This window comes from Schistocerca cancellata, chromosome 8 (assembly GCF_023864275.1).
Source record: "Schistocerca cancellata isolate TAMUIC-IGC-003103 chromosome 8, iqSchCanc2.1, whole genome shotgun sequence".
NCBI classification, from domain to species: Eukaryota; Metazoa; Arthropoda; class Insecta; order Orthoptera; family Acrididae; genus Schistocerca; species Schistocerca cancellata.
Window position 1 is genome coordinate 258,432,852 of NC_064633.1, and position 19,429 is coordinate 258,452,280.

At 37.2% G+C, this 19,429-nt stretch overlaps 1 protein-coding gene across 1 annotated transcript in view; it reads left to right on the plus strand.

The window, feature by feature from the left end:
* LOC126095072 (furin-like protease 2) overlaps window positions 1–19,429 on the plus strand; it is a 474,956-nt gene that overhangs the window by 422,743 nt on the left and 32,784 nt on the right. The window contains exons 10-15 of the mRNA XM_049909754.1: window positions 741–1,063; window positions 1,361–1,591; window positions 1,942–2,146; window positions 5,547–5,734; window positions 9,385–9,541; window positions 15,662–15,933. Of these exons, the coding sequence (XP_049765711.1) occupies window positions 741–1,063; window positions 1,361–1,591; window positions 1,942–2,146; window positions 5,547–5,734; window positions 9,385–9,541; window positions 15,662–15,933 (1,376 nt within the window). The remainder of the gene's footprint in view (window positions 1–740; window positions 1,064–1,360; window positions 1,592–1,941; window positions 2,147–5,546; window positions 5,735–9,384; window positions 9,542–15,661; window positions 15,934–19,429) is intronic.

The following is a 19,429-nucleotide window of genomic DNA, read 5'->3' on the forward strand; positions in this document are numbered from 1 at the left end:
TACCATCTTGTGAGATTATGCTTTAAAACTTGGCTCACTCTCGGTGATGCATTTAACAGTTCACTGTCCTAGTCTTTAGGCCCATAATATGAATGCATGCCACTGCATGACTGTTGCTACTCAACAGTGTTTTTCAGTGCCTATTCAACTTGAAACATCCTGGCAGATTAAAATTGTGTGCAGGACTGAAACTCGAACTTCGGCCCTTTGCCTCTTGCGGGTGAGTGCTCTACCCACTTATCTACCCAAGCATGACTCATGACCTGCCCTCACAGCTTTACTTTCCCAAGAGCCCCATCTCCCACCTTCCATACTTAACAGAAGCTCTCCTGCGAATCTGCTAGACTAGCACTCTTGAAGACAGGATATTTTGGAGATACAGCTTATCCACAACCTGTGGGATGTTCCCAGAATGAAATTTTCACTCTGCAGTGGAGTGTGTGCGCTGAAATGAATCTTCCTGGCAGATTAAAACTGTGTACTGGGCCAAGACTCAGACTCGGGACCTTTGTCTTTCACCAGCAAGTGGTCAGCTTGTTTTTATGATTTGAATTATATGAGGTTGGTCTTTATACACAACCAAAACGAGTCACAGTATTTTAATTGTGTAATGTAAATTGGGAGTCTATGCAGCAAAAATATTTTATATTAGAAATTTGTATTTAATAAATTACTTAGTCTTGCTCAATGCTTTTGTTTTATCATACTAAAAACACGTCTGTTGCATTTTCGTGTTTTAGGCCAATTGATCCAGCACCAGGTTCAACCCTGCAAGTGCAAATGGATGTGGATGGTTGCAGCAAGACACTAAATGAGGTTCGTTTCCTGGAACATGTGCAGTGCAAAGTGTCTCTCCGTTTCTTCCCTCGTGGTAACCTGCGTATTCTTCTTACTTCACCAATGGGAACTACATCTACACTACTCTTTGAACGTCCACGAGATGTTGTCAGTTCCAATTTTGATGACTGGCCATTCCTTAGTGTCCATTTCTGGGGGGAAAAGGCAGATGGCCGCTGGACTCTTGAAATTATTAATGGTGGAAATCGGCGAGTCAACCAACCAGGTACTTCCTTTTACATTCAGATCATTAAAGCTTCAAATTTGTAATGCAATTTGATAGAAAAATTAGTATATTGTTGCAGTCATTTATGTGCTATACTCATTTCCTTTGTCACCTGCTTTAAAATTTGTTTCTAACATGTGTAAAAATGAATTTCCCAGCAGATCAGAATTGGGTGCCAGGTGTTTTGTGGCAGCATGTGAATGTTGAATTCTGATATGTGAAAGTAGCAGTAAATAATTAAAAATTTTTAAGTGCAGATATTGGCTAATACAGTTTACTATTTTTTGTTTGTTGCAGGCATCTTGAAGAAGTGGCAGTTGATTTTCTATGGTACAGCAACAAATCCCATCCGCTTACGACAAAGTTTACGACTGGGTAGTGCACCTGGTATTCCAGTTTCTCAGGCTGCTGCTTCACAAAACTCCTACATCTTCCCAGACTCTCAACCAACCGGATCTCCTGCTGATGACTACTTCAATGGCTTCAATCCAGGCTTTCAAAATTTTCCCAACATCTATAGTGTATCAGGTATTACATAGTACACTAATGGCCTTAAATATATTGAAGAATGCACTGGACTCTTAAGATTCTGAAACTGAAAGAAGAGTTTGGTCCATTCAGTGCTTTACATGCAGTACTTGAAGTTTCATTGTCAAAGAATGTAACACCCATTTATCCAGAAAGAAAAAAATTAGTTGATAGGGAAACACTATTTTCAGTGTGTTGAGTTTCTTGCACTGAACTTAACCCATGAAATCCCAACCATACAAAACAAAAAGTGATAATTATCAAAGCTATGGACTTCTAAATAGGGAAGTTTGATTTCATGTTCTAGAACTATGTTTAAATAATAATATTTATTTTTATTATTATTTCAGGAAGCAACCCAGAAGCATCAGTAGCTCCACTTGAAGGTGATGAGATTCCAGATAATGCAGTGCAAGTAACATATGAAAAAGATAGTAGCAGCATTGCAGGTAGTTTGAAGGTGTTGCATACGTGTGATCCAGAGTGTGACTCACAAGGCTGTTACGGAAAGGGACCTACACAGTGCATTGCATGCAAACATTATAAACTGGACAAGTAAGTCCTTGTTTTCCCCTTCTTCCATTTATTTTTTTGCACCATTTTTTTTATGTTTCTCATATAAGAAACTGTTAATGTAACAAACTAGTTTGTTCTCGCAAGCATGATAAGTCTATCAGGGATCTTGGTCATTATAAACTATACTATTTGAAGCATTTCACTAATTATCTAAAAGATAAGTGTGTTATACTAATTTACTACAACCTTCATTCAATCTGTTTCAAGTGATGATAGAATTCTGTACACCACAATAGAACCCATAAAAGCATAGTATTGTTCACAAATCACTGAAACATTTTCCGGATTCTGTTGTGCTAAACTGAAAATAAAAAGCTTTTGTACATATCGGAAATTGGGAGGGAGAGGCGGAGGCATGGAGAGGCGCAGAGAGGGAGAGGGTAACCTGCAAGATGCACAAGAAAGGCGTGGCAGGAGGGAAATATAAAGCTAAACATCAATCTAGCAAGGTGATACATTATACTCACAGTTAGGACTGAGTGAGATGGTGTAGTGATAATACAACTGACTTGCATTTATACCAAATAAATTAACAAACGGCAGAGCTGTTCCTCCTTGGTATGCGAAACAGGTTAGAACACTGTTGCAGAAACAATGAAACAAACATGCCAGATTTAAACAGATGCAAAATCCCCAAGATTGGCGATCTTTTACAGAACTATGTTAGTGGCAAGGAAAAAATCAATGCCTTCTCTGTGTGATAGCAATGGAGATACTATCAAATACAGTACTGCCAAAGCAGAGTTACTAAACACAGCCTTGCGAAATGCCTTCACAAAAGAAGACTAAGTAAATATTCCAGAATTTGAATCAAGAATAGCTGCCAACATGAGTAAGGTAGAAGTAAATATCCTCATAGTAGTGAAGCAACTTAAAATCACTTAATAAAAGCAAGTCTTCTGGTCCAGGCTGTATACCAGTTAGGTTCCTTTCGGAGTATGCTGATGCATTAGCTCCATACTTAAAAATCATATACAACCGTTCGCTCGACAAAAGATCCATACCCAAAGACTGTAAAGTTGCACAGGTCACACCAATATTCAACAAAGGTAGTAGGAGTAATCCACTAAATTACAGGTCCGTACCATTAATGTCGATATGCAACAGGATTTTGGAACATACATTGTGTTCAAACATTATGAATTACCTCGAAGAAAACGGTCTATTGACACAAAGTCATCATGGATTTAGAAAACGTTAGTCCTGTGAAACGCAACCAGCTCTTTATTCTCATCAAGTGTTGAGTGCTATTGACAAGGGATTTCAGATTGATTCTGGATTTCTGGAAGGCTTTTGACACTGTACCACACAAGCGGCTTGTAGTAAAATTGTGTGCTTGTGGAATACCATCTCAGTTATGTGACTGGATTTGTGATTTCCTGTCAGAGAGGTCACAGTTCATAGTAATTGATGGGATGTCATTGAGTAAAACAGAAGTGATTTCTGGCGTTCTCCAAGGTAGTGTTATAGGCCCTTTGCTGTTCCTTATCTATATAAATGATTTGGGAGACAATCTGAGCAACTGTCTTGGGTTGTTAGCAGGTGAAGCTGCCGTTATGCGACTAATAAAGTTTCCAGAAGATCAAAACAAATTGCAGAATAATTTAGAAAAGATATCTAAAAGGAAATCGTTAAACTTCGATTACACGATAAATCAGTCTAATCTAAAAGCTTGATACGTACGTATTACAATTACGAACAACTTAAATTGGACACAACACATAGAAAATGTTGTGGGGAAGTCTAACCAAAGACTGTGTTTCATTGGCAGGACACTTAGAAAATGTAACAGATCTACTAAGGAGACAGCCTACACTGCAGTTGTGTGTCCTCCTTTAGATTCAGCTGCGTGGTTTGGGATCCTTACCAGATAGGACTGACGGAGTACATAGAAAAAGTTCAAAGAAGGGCAGCACATTTTGTATTATCAAAAAATATGGGAGAGAGTGTCACAGAAATGATGCAGGATTTGGGCTGGACATCACTAAAAGAAAGGCATTTTTCATTGTGATGGAATCTTCTCACGGAATTCCAATCGCCAACTTTCTCCTCTGAATGCGAAAATATTTTGTTGACACTGACCTACATAGGGAGAAACAATCACCATGATAAAATAAGGGAAATCGTAGCTCGTATGGAAAGATATAGGTGTTTGTTCTTTCCGGTCACAATATGAGATTGGAATAATAGAGAATTGTGAAGGTGGTTCGATGAACCCTCTGCCGGGTTTGATGAAGCCTCTGCCAAGGCACTTAAATTTGATTTGCATAGTATCCATGTAGATGTAGAGGATGGCAGTTGAAGTGCCTTTTCAGCCATTCAGATTTAGGTTTACTGTGATTTTGCTAACTCACTTTCTCACTTGAGACAACTATAAGAATCTTAGGCATCTGCAGTCAGCAAGGAAACTGGATGGTGATGGTCGGGGTGGGTTTAAATGTGGCAAGAGGGGGCATTTGGTTGCTGCCCCAGCCCTCTCCTCCCCTGGAATCCAGATTACAAACTTTCTTTCATTACAGAATTATCATACACTTCCAAAAAATATGAAAAACCATCAATTCTCTGGGGTGTAATAATATATTTGTGTCACCTATAAAATTTAGTTTTAGTGGCATAACATGTCTTAAAACTGATCAACCAGTTTGTACATAATTTTGCAATTTTTTGAGTCTGTCCCCCTTCACACAGGTAAATTTCTGTGTATACCAATGGTCAGGGTTGTTCCTTTGAAAAGGATACAGACTATTTTATTCCCATCCTTCTTTACTGTGAGCTTGTGCTCTATCTTTAATGACTTCATCACAAATGGCAAGTTGCACATTAATCTCCCTTTCCTTCAAATTTGGAAGAAACATAGTTCCAGTCATTAAAAAAATGTGTGTTAATGATTTAAATTTTCTGTACTTCCCATAAATTACCTCAGGTGATTGCCAGGATCATTACTTCACAAAGACCAATTCCTTTCACTGTTCCTCTTTTTCTCTCAGGCTAATCATCCTGACATGCATTGTTGTTTATTTTTTCTGGTCTGTGACATGTAAATTCTAGTAGGATAAGACTGTAGTGGCGTTACAGAATGTTTCCCAGTTTGGTAACTGACAATTTGTTTAAAATTTGTTGACTGTCAATTTCAAAACTTACTTTCTTAGTGTCTGAATTGAATTTTTATGTATTTGAAGTGGCCTTTGTAGTTATTGCACCATTAACATTAAGTAACTCTTCTGAAAGGTACAGATGTTCGATTTCATTTCCTCTGTGGAAATTGTGTGTGGGAATAAATGCATTATCTCACAATATATTAGTATTTAATAACTTAAGATATTTAAAGTGCTTAATGCCAAACACTGTTGTTCTGATTACACTGTATGATTTATTCCAGCACCTGTGTTAGTCGTTGCCCACCTCGCAGTTTTCCTAGTCAGGGTGGTATCTGTTGGCCATGTCATGAATCCTGTGAAACATGTGCCGGTGCTGGCCAAGACAGCTGCCTTACATGTGCACCTGCTCATTTAAGAGTCACTGACCTTGCAATTTGTCTACAGCAGTGCCCTGAGGGATATTACGAAAGTGAGTTTTTCGACAAATTAATATGAATAGAACGTTACTGTTTTTACATAATTATAACCACCATTTTCAGTGAAATAATGGGTAAATATACATCGTCCTATGTTTTTCTTCTTTCTTGTATCAAAGTTTTAGGTTGTAGTTAGGAGTAGTGTACAGTCAGTGTTCCAAGGAAATTCAGGAAGTTGTGTCTTACCTGTATTATTTGAGGAGAGAGAGAGAGAGAGAGAGAGAGAGAGAGAGAGAGAGAGATCGATCTTCAATGTACAGTTGATTTCTAAGGCAACATCACCAGTTGCATTGGTTGTTGTTGAGTCTCGGCATTTAACCAGCAAGGAAGACTGTAAAACCAGTGAAGTCTTCATTGAAATCTACTCCATATTGAAGACTGCTTGTGCATGTTTGATGTGCTCCAAGCTGAATACACGAAGCATTAACTTTTAGGGTGAGGAAACTATGAAGAAGAAAATTTAGATTTGATGTTTGTTGACTTCCTAATTGTATTAAATAGATGTAAGTTAATGTTCTGGATTTTTTCATTTGGGACAAATGAAATTCATAGTCACTTTGAGAATTGCAGTTCTGTTTCCTCAGAAGTAAGGGAAACACTATACTCATAAGCAAATGAATTAAGACACAACTGTGTAGGGGTGTGTTGCGTAGACCTGATTTTGACTTAAGAGGCAGATGAAACATCATGGGATCGACTCTTAGTGTACACCCAGAGCATTGAGTAATCAACCTGTTCCATGGTAGTTCAACCACTATCCACTGTCAACTCTTGGCGATTGCTGAGAGTTGTGCCTTGGGTGTACATTTATCATACAATTGTCTCATAGGTTTGCTTGATTAGATGAAGGTCAAAGTATGGGGACATGATGAAAGTACCTAATGTCTGTGGAGCATTGATGAAGCCATTTTGACACATTTTGGGAGCAGTAGGATAGTGGTGCATTTTCTTACTGAGGGTGTAAGTTGTCTGCCAGATGCATAAGGCAAACAAATGGGTGCATATGATAGCAAAGTAGGGTCATATATAATTATTTGGTCTGGGATTGTGATAATTTTATCAGGGTCCCATTTCAGTGATGTAAATGTTCCCTGAATGAGAATGCCTCCACCACCTGCCTGGATGTTTTCTTGATAAATGCTTTATCCCACATGAATTTTTTTTGTCATTCTATATCAGGATATTTCTGTGACATATTAGTTCAGGTAAGTTTTTTTCTATGCTCTTGTAAGATATGTGGCTTGATTTCCATGATCACAATATAGCACAGGAGAGCATATTAATTTGTATTAACAATATAAGAAATAACTGTTTCAGTGTTAACAATGCAGGAATATATGAGTGGCATCTAGTGCTGTACGCCAGCCTCACTTCTACTCAAGCTCTCATGTGTGAACTTTCACTGACTGTTGTCTTGGCCTGAAACACTCTTGTTCTAATGTTACAATCACTCTCTATAATCTTCATGAAGTGAAATGTTATCATTGATATTGCTTCTAGATATTCTTACCAGTGGCTATTGAAATGCCCATTGAAATCTCAGCAACAAGAAATTAAGTCGAAGCTGTTACACCACTTCTGATGTACATAAAAGTGTACTCGGGGAGAAGGGGGACCATTTTCCACTCAAAGCATTTGTTTCATCTCATAATTTCCTTTTCATTGGTATGGCATTACATCCTGATGTAGCTTCTTTCATAAGTAAAATCCATATTTGATCATTAAATTCTGTGAAAATGTGTCCTATTGGCTTGGAAATTGTGTTATTTAGTGATAATGATAGACATAGGCAGAATAACCACAAGAACATGATAGGCAGGCAGGAAAGGAAACATATGGATTGAGAAGGGTTAAAAGGAAGAATCTGGACTGCAGGAGGCAATATGTGAATAGTGACTGAGGTGGAAGAAGATAATACTGAAAATAACAAAAGAGATGACAATGTGATGTGGGAAGTAGGATGTCATTTGCCCATCAAAATGTGAACTACGTATTTCCTTCCATTTGTCATCAATGATAAAATCCACTACAGATGTAAAAATTATTTGTTTGTTAAAAAGGAAAACAGTACCCAGTTGTAGGACGTACGTCCCATCTTTGGGGGCATTTGCAAAATTTATAAAATGAATAATAATTCTGATGCAAGTGGCTAAGGTAATCCAGGATAAGCAAAACCAACAAATTCTTTGGGGGGGGGGGGAGAAATCTCTATCCCCATATTAAAATATGAGTCCACAAAGGATACATAACTAACGTTAAAATAGCTTAAAAATGTTAAAATAGTGCAGTCCTGAGCCATGTACTCATAATGTTAGTGAGTAGACTGCTCATGACACCTGATGGTCTAAATTTAGATTAATGTACCCACCAACAACAGGTCTAAGAAACCACAAACTATCATCCACCACAGAGAAAGCTAACCTCTCTCATGTACCAGTGAAGCACTAATAATGGATTACTGTGTCATTTTAAAAATTTTGCAGATGCACCTGAATATGGGACTATATCCTGAAAGCAGGTAGTGCTTTCCTTTTTTAGAAATAATTACCATTGAAAGTGAATAACAATTGTGGATGTCTCATGAACAGAAATGTGTGCCTTCCATTTCTGATAGATAGAGACGTAGTTAATGTTAATACTGTAATTACAGTTCATGTTAAGACCTTAATTAACTATCACTGTTAATGAAATGTATTGAATTCAAGAAAAATAGAATGTGATGTGATGATAAACAGGTAATTCTTTCATGGATCTTTTGTGTGGGTGGGAATAGACAAATGTTGAATGCAGGGTTATTCCCACGTAAGCTGACACAAATAAGTCAATGTAGTCATGCCAAAACTTGAAAATTACCATTAACTGTGACAGAAAATATTTGAACAAAGCCATGAATTTTGAACAACTCATTATAATCGAAAATGGCCACTGGAAAGATCTGTGCAGGAAAGAGAACTGCTTCCAAAAATTAAAATTGAGAATATAGTGTTTGTTGTGAGCAGTTTCATTGAACACACTGAATGTATGTCAGAAAAGTAAGAAATATGGTATGACTACAGAATATTTTAAATAGATATTAAAAATTTTGCTTTCACATTCGTGAATTTTTCATGATCTCTGTACTAGAAATCTCTTTCCTTCTGCAAGAGACTGCCAAAGCTCATTCTGCAGCTATGAATTACCTGTGCTATCTCTGGATGACATATTATGTATGTCAAAATGTATTTACAGCAACTGATCTTCTGAACTAGAATTGCACAACAGACCTACCTGTTACTCCATGCAGAAGTTTGAAACATGTTGTAAATGAGGCATTATCTCAGACTGTTCTCGTATTGTGTAAATAACCTGTAAAAGTAGAAATGGTTTGGGTTTTTATGCAACACTGTGTTAGTTTGTGGAAGACATACTATGTTTGAAAGTAGTATCTGTGTTTTCATATCACTTAATTTACATCAACTGTGAATCCGTGCTAATTAGGCTGTACAAACAGCACGAATTATCAGTTCACATTCACTGCTTTTTTTATGTTGTGACATCTGTATGTGGAAGTTTAGTGTCAAAAATTTCACTGAAAAATGAGAAGTATGACTGGACATTATTTTTAATAGATGTTGATGTACAGAAGTTTTTTTTTCAATTTCAGATGCTGAACAAAACACATGTGTACCATGTGAACCAAATTGTGGTAGTTGTCAGGATCGGCCAGATCATTGCACAAGTTGTGACCACCACCTGGTGCTATACAAAAACAAATGCTATGCTGCCTGTCCTATTTATACATATGAAATGGAAGATTACACGTAAGTACTGATCTGTAGCCTGTTTAAGATGACCACTGTGAATGTTTCCAGACCTTAAGAGCATTTCAGTTATGCACTTATAAATGATTAAATCGCTTTACTTTAAAAGTAATTTTGGCACTAACTTATGTTACAATGGGAATGCTGTGATACTGATATTGTTTTATTATGTTCATAAAAAATTTCTATTAATTTTTGTTTCTATTAGTTAGCTACATGTTCACAATAAGGAAAGCTTCCACTTTGCTGGATTATATTTGTATAGTGAACTAATTGGCAGTGTTCACTGAGCTACTTCATAAAAAATGAAAAAAGCTGAAAGTAATCAAGAAACTGTTTTGTATGTTTGTGTGGCAGATGGTAGCCATAAGCTAGGCACTTCTCAAACATACATTTTGTTGTCTTCACAAATGGCTTACTTTTGATTATAAAGGAATTATTTGTGTCATCTTAAAATAGCTCTGATTTGTCATTGTGACTAATGCTCATGTGGGGATATCGAATGTTTCATTGGCCATTTTTTTGTTTTGTTTGGTTTTTACTGTCTTACACTGTGCAGTGGTAGGCACATAAATTGCTGTAGTTGACAAGTTAACACTTTCTTGTTCACAATAGTCGTAGTTGAAACCTGAGTTGGCCTACTTTGTAATTAGGGAAATGCCTAATGTTCCCAAGATGAGAAGATCACTAAGGCTGAATTGTGAGTAATTTAGGCTGCTGTCTCCTTGTGGTACATGGTAGTATCTCTGGACCTGGAATATTATATTGCAGTTGAATTTAAGTCCCTTGTATTTAGAACTGTCACATTTAGGCAGTTATTGTTGTCATGAAGCTAAATACAGCTTCTTCTTTCTCTAAAACACAACCTAGCCTTTAATGGGCTTACTAGACATAGGGATGCTCATACAAAAACCTGTTATTCTTTCACAGTAATTTTACAGACATTAAATGTCCTGACTAGTATTGTATCATTGGCTTAATTAAAAAATCAGGCATTGGGTTTGCTGGTCTTGCTGCTTGTACAGTAAAAGCAGCTGAAGCTATCTTGTCTCCTTCAAAAAGTCTGTTTTCATCTGGATTCTTCAGTGGTTTAGCATTAGACAGAGGTTTAATTGATGGTTGGTGTATTACATTGTTGAGTATAAGTATTTTTGTTAGTGTTTCTTCTGAATCGTGCCATAAGCTGCCATCACACCAGTATTAACTATTGCTGTGAGTTAATAATTGCTTAGTGAGACATTGAGACATTAATCTATAAACTTTATTTATAGGCTTGAAGAAAAAGGATATTTCAGTTAAATGAAATTTACAGTAGCGTTAAGTGTACTTCCCATATTAATTACAGCTATGAGTAGGTGGTGTAACCATCTGTCACTCATTAATGTTCATCCAGTCTCATTTTTGTGATTGCAGATAATTAGAATGAACAGTTCCTTCAAAATAACATTTTGACTAATTCCTATAATACTACCTTTAACATAGGCCTTAATATATGTGCAAAAATATAGTCATAACCTATAACAGATATAAATACAGAACAGTAATTATGATAAGTGAAAAATAAGGCACACAATTTTAGAGTGCAAATATAATTCTTAATTGGAGGATAGAGAAGTGTGAGAACTATCGGCAATCAGCTTAGCAGCCCATGCATGCAAGTTGCTGACAGGGGTAATATACAGAGGAATGGAAAAGAAAACTGAGGATGTGTCAGATGGCAATCAGTTTTGCTTTAGGAAAGGTAAAGGCAAGAGAGAGGCAGGTGGATGAAATTGTGCTTCATGATAGAAACAAAGCTGAAGAAAAATGAAGAACTACTCATAGCATTTGTCAATCTAGATAAAGCTCTCTATGACATAAAATGGTGCAAGATGTTCAAAATTCTGTGAAAAGGAGGAGGTAGCTGTAGTGGATGTCAGGTAACGTACAATATGTGCAAGAACCAAGGGGGAACAATGATATCAGAAGTGCTGAGATTAAAAATGGTGAGAGATGGGGATGTGTTTCACTTCTACTTTCCAGTCTGTAAATAAGAAGCAATGATGCAATAAAAATAAAGGTTCAAAGTGCTGTTGAATGGAATAAACAATCTAATGGGTACAGAATATGAATTGAGAATATACAAGAAAAAAAGACAAAAGTAATGAGAAGTAGCGGAAATGAGAATAGCAAGAAGACTAACATAAAATTAGGTAACCATGAAGTAGATGAAGTTAAGGAATTCTGCTACCATGGACAAAGCAAAGAGAGCATGAAAACAGTATAACATAGGCAAAGAGAGCATTCCGGGCCAAGGGAAGTTAAATGTTATCAAACACAGGCCTCTGTTTGAGGACGAAATGTCTGTGAAAGTACTTGGTTTGGAGCACAGCATTATATGTAGTGGGTCACGGGCAGTGGGAAAACTGGAACAGGGGAGAATGAAAGTGTCTGGAATGTGGTGCTACAGAAGAACGTTGAAAATTAGGTGAAGGGACAAGATGAGGAGTGAGAAAGTTCTTCGCAGAATCAGTGGAGAACAGAACATATGGAGTGGAGAACAGAACATATGGAAAACAATGACAAGAAGGAGGTGCAGGATGGTAGATCATATGTTAAAAGGTTGGTTGGTTTGGGGAAGGAGACCAGACAGTGTGGTCATCGGTCTCATCGGATTAGGGAAGGATGGGGAAGGAAGTCGGCCGTGCCCTTTCAGAGAAACCATCCCGGCATTTTCCTGGAGTGATTTAGGGAAACCACGGAAAACCTAAAGCAGGATGGACAGACGCGGGATTGAACCATCGTCCTTCCGAATATGTTAAAACATCAGGGAATAATTCCCATAGTACTAGAGGGAGCTGCAGAGTGTAAAATCTTTAGGGGAAGACACAGAATGGAATACATCTAACCAATAACTGAGGACACAGGCTAAAAGTGCAAAAGGTATGTGCTTCATTGGTGACTGCAGTTTGGTCTGTTAGCTACAGTGGAGACTAAGTAAAATATTGTATTAAAAGGGGTTTTCCCTAGGCCCATCATCTTATTTTTCATGTCCTGAATATATTAATATTTAATGTTTTCACACCTACATTATGCAGTGCTCATTGTGGCACACAGTGGCGTTGAGCAGATTTGAAACTTGAACATTTTATGTGCATGTAAGTATATTAATACTTTAAAGAGACACATGTCTGCACACAAGCAGCATTAAGACTTCATTCACTGGTTAACTTTCATAGCATTATCATCATCTAGTCAAACATGCCATATTGATGAGTCATTGTCATCTTGTATCATTAATTTTTCAACATTATAAGCATCATACACTCATCGTAAATGACTAGTATGACTTAGTTCTCACCAGATTATCATAATACTATTGAAACTAGTTGTTGAGTGAAATAAAGTCGTACATTAACTTCCAAGTGGCCAAGTCTTCCTTTTTGAAATACTTAAAAGCTGAGGAGCACCATCTGCACACAATATACCAATATTAATATCAGTTAATGTTGCAGAAGTAGTCCATAAATGATTTATAAGTAAAGTAACAATGTACCAAATAGCAGAGGCACTGAGCTGTGGACAGGCACATAAACAAGATTGAAAACTTTGCTTGCTTTCGGGTGAATACTTTTTTAAGATGTAGGATTCTTCATAAAGTTAGCAGAATTTTCAGTCTTGTTTATTTGCCTGTCAAAGACTCAATGCCTCTACTATTTGGAGGTTTGTTACCTCTACTCCTAAATTATTTATATTCTGTGAGAACTTTCCATAGTATATTTATGAAACAAGTTCCTTGTGCGTTACGCTGATCAGGCTTGCTATATTTGACTCTCTTCAGGATGATGCTGCAAGCATTGTGGGCTACTTAATGTATTCCACTACAACAAAACCAACTTAGCTTCTCTTTTATTTAGTTGGTTGCATTGATCTGGTATGCTCTTCAGAATCATCGTCTACAGGACAATAATGATGTACAAGAAGTTAGAACAGATGAATCTTCATGGCTCTCTTTGATGAGTTTTCCACTAGACTTTATCATTTTTTATTTGCTAGCATATGTATTGATGAACTCCAAAATACACTTCAGTACAAAACATGGTAAAATAATTTTATACTGTAGAAACGATACCATGTAACACCTTAAGCTGCTGCTGAAAGTATTCTTCAATTTGCTACTGGTTTCAGTCAAAGACCATTACCCACCACTTGTTACACAGATATCACGGATACTGGAAAATTTCAAGTGGTAAAGGACACTTTGAAATTGTGGTAAAAATAAAAACAATATTTACAGTTTAATATTATTGTTGGTATATTTTGTGTTGGAAGTGCTCTTCATCTTCAAGGATTTAAAAAAAGGAAGAATTGACCACCTGGAAGTTGCTACACAACTTGATTTCATTCAGCAACTATTTCAGTAGTATTATGATAATCTGGCAAAAAATAATTAAGACATACTGGTTAATTACAGTCAGCAAACAATAAAAAATAAAAAGTATCAGATAAGTAGGAGAAAAATAGAATTAATAAAAGAAGAGCTAAAACCAGAAATGAAAATATGTGGTCCTACAATGTGCTACTCGAATAGCCAACAAGATTAGATAAATGTTATATGAAACATGAGTAAAATATTTTTGTGACTGAAAATACAGTTCAGTCCAATTCAGAGCATAAATCTGAATCAATATTCCACGACCATCTTTCAGGCTGCAGTGCAGTTGTTGCAGTATATATTATATTGGACAAACCATCATAAAAATACATACACAACACAAAAAACATTTTAAAATCAACGAAAGCAATCCATTGATGTTTACTGCACATTTAAGACATGAAAAACACAAAGCAGATAAAATTGATATTAGTGTTGTTATTTTATGAAACACAGGGAAAGGTGAAGTACATGGACCTTCTGTAATAGCTTGAAATTTTTTTCATCAACATACTAAAGAATCAAATTCCATTTTGAACAGATGAATTAAACTGAAAACAATATCACAAATTTCTGAGATATGTTGTTACTAAGGTACTTCTAGAATTAGGGCCAGTTGATTAGAATCAAGTCTGCACAATTTTTGAGTTCTTGATATTTTATGCTAAATAATGTTAATGATTCTTTGATGTTACACAGGATGTACATAAAGTCTGGGAACACATTCAATTTTTGCCTTCAGTCATTTGCTTTGCCTTCAGTCATTTGCTTTCAGTTACTTATTGCACAAGAACCAAACATTCTACACACATCATACATATGTCATTTCGAACAGAAACCCTGAAAGTTTTTCTACCCCCCCACCCCCCACCCCCCTCCGTGTACACCGCCACAGTGTGGTTTGGTAATTTGCCAATAGTCAGCGCTAGTTGCAAAAATGGAGAGTTTAGGTGCAGAGCGAGCTGTTTCATAAAATGGTCTCCCTGATCACCAAATCTCACTCCATGTGATTTTTTTCTGTGGGGGGACACATCAAAGATCTAGTGTGTGTACCACCTCTACCACATGATGTAACAGAGCTCCGGGAGAGGATAAGGGAAGCGACTGCCACAGTTGACGATGCCATGCTGGGATGGGTATGCAAGAATTGACGTCTGCTGGGTCACTTGTGGTTACAACTTGGGCTGTTAACAAGAAATTGTTGTATTGTTCTGCAGTTCTGAAATAATCTGTTCACCTGAAACTTTCCATATCCACTACATGTGTACAACAGGTGCTCATTGCACATTAAAGAGCACTTTTAGCAGCAGTTTGTGGGTTCGTGATACCATTTCTACAATTTGTCAGAGCTGAGAAAAACAATCAACAAAAAATATTTTACAATTTTATACATTTGAAAGACAGGAGAAATCAGTTTATTGATCATTTAGAAATAAAACCATGCCATGTGAAATAGTTTCCTCTTTGATACACAATGCGGCTGTGTCAGATGGAACATAAATGGAGCAACTGGTAGTAATTTTGGAAGGTGCTATTCCATGGCTTTCAGTGTATAGTTGTGTGTCTATTGTCACTGAAATACCTTAAGATTGCGAATCTTGATACAGTTAGACTAGCTCATTTGTATTTCACATTCATTTCCAGAGATATAAAGAATTTTCTTAACCAGGAGATCAAAAATGTATATTTCACACATTTGTTAACAGATGTGCACCATGTCATGCATCATGTGAAACATGTAATGGGTCAAGTGAAACACAGTGCTTGACCTGCCGACCTGGCAGATTTGAGCTGGCTGGAACATGCCTAGCCAGTTGTCCTGATGGATACTATGCTGATAAGAAACGACGTGAATGTGTTCGCTGTGCATTTGGCTGTGCCAGCTGCAGTGGTAATGTTTGCTTGGCGTGTAAGGAAGGCTGGACACTCAACCGCAAAGGCAGATGTGTTCCTGAAGGAAACGTTCATTGCACTAGATGTAAGTATCAATGAACACAGCACTGTGTGTAACTGTTTTACATTCTTCTAGATTCTTTGTTTCTTCTTGCCCTCACAAAAGGTGATTGTCTCTCATCTTGGGGTCTGAGTGTACTTTTTTTTAACCTTCCCCAACTTCTCCCTCTCCCCTTCCCAATGAAAGAAGTAATAGTTCTGAAGGCTAGGGTACTGCCATGTAGTTTCATGTGTTTTAGTGAGCAGTACTAAGTATTTTGCCTCCTGTAAGTATGTACTTATTCTCATAATAATTGTTACTGTCGAAAGGCACACACAAAAGCACATGACAATCTCTTGGTATTCAGAACTATTGTTTCTTTTCTTGGGCAGGAGAGAGGGCTTGTGTGGAAGCAGGTTAAAAAGGAAGAGCAGGTCACTCAAACCTCAGGATCAGAGGAGACCCACCTCTATATTTCTTTCCATACTTTCATTTTATGTATGAAATGTATTCTTTAATCATAGGCTATAAGCTATAGTATGTATTCTTGCATATTTTAAAAGTGCCCCTCCCCCATTCTTTTGGCTAGTTATCACACTTCAAGTAAAATGTGTATCTAAGTGGTCACCGATATTTTCCTTAGGTTCTATGATCATTTGTTTCACCAAAAATTCCTAATTGGGGCCCCCTGTTGCTAATTTCATAATGCAGAACCACCTGTACAAGTAAAACTTGTTCACTAAGCACAGACACTTACATTAATTCATCTCCCTTTATACAGTGGATATTTACTGCATATGGTTTTTCTGATTTAAGTTTTTATGAAGACTTTCATGTTCATATTTGTGGTTTATAGAATCTCTAGCACATACTTCCTCGATAAATTTTTTGCATCAGTGTTGTTTGATTTTAAACTGCCAGTGCAGCTGCCACTATATTTTAGGGAATTGAAGAGATTTTCATGTGCTATTGTGAAAACTAAAGCAAATCTGGCTTGATATTGAAGCATATATTTCATTATGTAGAACAATAAACGAAGTTGATACTAAGCACAGTGCATCCCATTCTGAAAGCTATTCACAAATGTGAAATGAACAGGTTTCCAATCATGACAGTTAAAAGAAAGTTCATCTTGTATAGTGGTATCAGAAAGTTGCTGCAAGTGGTTGTGTCCTAAGGGGCAACTGTAGCAATGTTCCTAAGGCACTAACTGTATATTGTGTAGATGCTGCTTACTCTACGTATATGAATGATGTTCTAACTGCCCTCCCCCGTTTTCCCCGGACCTCCCCCCTGAATGCAAGATGTTCTGTCCAGGAAAGGTAATATGAAAGGAGAACTTTGGGCACTACACTCATCGTACTTCCAAAACATAACAAGTGTGTTAAACATGACAATTACTGCTATTACTACATCTAATTCCACATAGAATATGCATAAGGATTGTTATCATTTTCTGTTAGGATGAAAATAACTGCAAAGGACTCTTGCATTTCCGTTACACCACAATAAGTATTGGTAAGAGATATCATCATCATCATGGTACTCATCTTACTTTCCAAAACTGCTTCAATTACATGTTGGTTACTGGAAGCTAATCAAAGCAAGGAAGCTGTACCAGGGATCTTTTTCAGTTGAAGCTAAAAGTCTACAAAAAGGAGTGTTCATGTGGTATGGAACAATGATGTATTTTTAGCAGTATAGAGGAAATATACATACATTTAAGTAAAAATAGTGTCTAAATGGAGATCATTTGTAGAACATTAAATGGCAATGATAGAACAAAGAAAAGTCATCAGTTTGCTGTCATGTTTTTGTTTTTGAATCAGTGCTTATCCATAATTTTAACAAATCGTTTCCATCATTTAAGTGCGGACTTTATTATTCTGAAACTGGCCATAAACAATAAAATCTTGTTAGAACAACTCCTCTTGTGGTTTTCTTCATTTTGTGAAAATGTTAATGATAGAATGAAACACATAATCAAAACCTTCTGCTGTCTGCCAGCCTCATGTTTAGACATAACTAAAGACGTCAGAATTTGTTATTGTGAGTCAGATGTAGCAAAGGCGATCACTGTTGAATAAAGGATTACAAAGGCAGTAAAGTCTAATTAATTCATAAGGTAGACAAGTATATACCGTATTTGTTGATATAAAAGACGCGCCCCAATTTTTAAGACTTTCTTTTAGGGTAATACATCTACTGCAAAACAATTTTAACACATGCACACACACATACATCAGATATCTAGGCAATATATGTAGGAAAAAGTGACCATCTTTTAACTTTTGTCCCCAAATCAACAAAATTCATCATCACTGATGAAGAAAGAAATACTTGAAGACACCATGTCAGAATCTGAATCCTCATACAGTAAATTATCCTGTGTACCTTCCAACGCATTACTGATTCTACACTTCTTAAATAATTTAATAACTGTTTCAGTTTTTATACAGTCCCATGAAGCTTTGAACCACTCACAAACTTGAGAAATGCTGGGTCTCTTCCTTCTTCCTGACAGTGTAGTTTCAAAACCTGTAGATTGAATCTGTCTGTTCCACTCCTCCTTCATAAGTCCCTTAACACTCTGCTATCCGGTGACAACACAATGGTGTCATGCATGAAATAGCGGTCAACAGCCGGTGACACCACAGTGGTGTTGTGAGCATAGAATCGCGCAGTGCACGGCGACAGCACTTCAATATCTTTTGCATTCCGTTTGTGTTTTTTTTAGGTAACAATAAGTTACACACGTAAAAACGTTTTTTGTTTTTATAAGTACAGGGTTATTACAAATGATTGAAGCGATTTCACAGCTCTACAATAACTTTATTATTTGAGATATTTTCAAAATGCTTTGCACACACATACAAAAACTCAAAAAGTTTTTTTAGGCATTCACAAATGTTCGATATGTGCCTCTTTAGTGATTCGGCAGACATAGAGCCGATAATCAAGTTCCTCCCACACTCGGCGCAGCATGTCCCCATCAATGAGTTCGAAAGCATCGTTGATGCGAGGTCGCAGTTCTGGCACGTTTCTTGGTAGAGGAGGTTTAAACACTGAATCTTTCACATAACCCCACAGAAAGAAATCGCATGGGGTTAAGTCGGGAGAGCGTGGAGGCCATGACATGAATTGCTGATCATGATCTCCACCACGACCGATCCATCGGTTTTCCAATCTCCTGTTTAAGAAATGCCGAAAATCACGATGGAAGTGCGGTGGAGCACCATCCTGTTGAAAGATGAAGTCGGCGCTGTCGGTCTCCAGTTGTGGCATGAGCCAATTTTCCGCGGGCTACCCGTGAAACTTGCCCGCACACGTTCAACCGTTTCTTCGCTCACTGCGGGCCGATCCGTTGATTTCCCCTTACAGAGGCATCCAGAAGCTTTAAACTGCGCATACCATCGCCGAATGGAGTTAGCAGTTGGTGGATCTTTGTTGAACTTCGTCCTGAAGTGTCGTTGCACTGTAATGACTGACTGACGTGAGTGCATTTCAAGCACGACATACGCTTTATCGGCTCCTGTCGCAA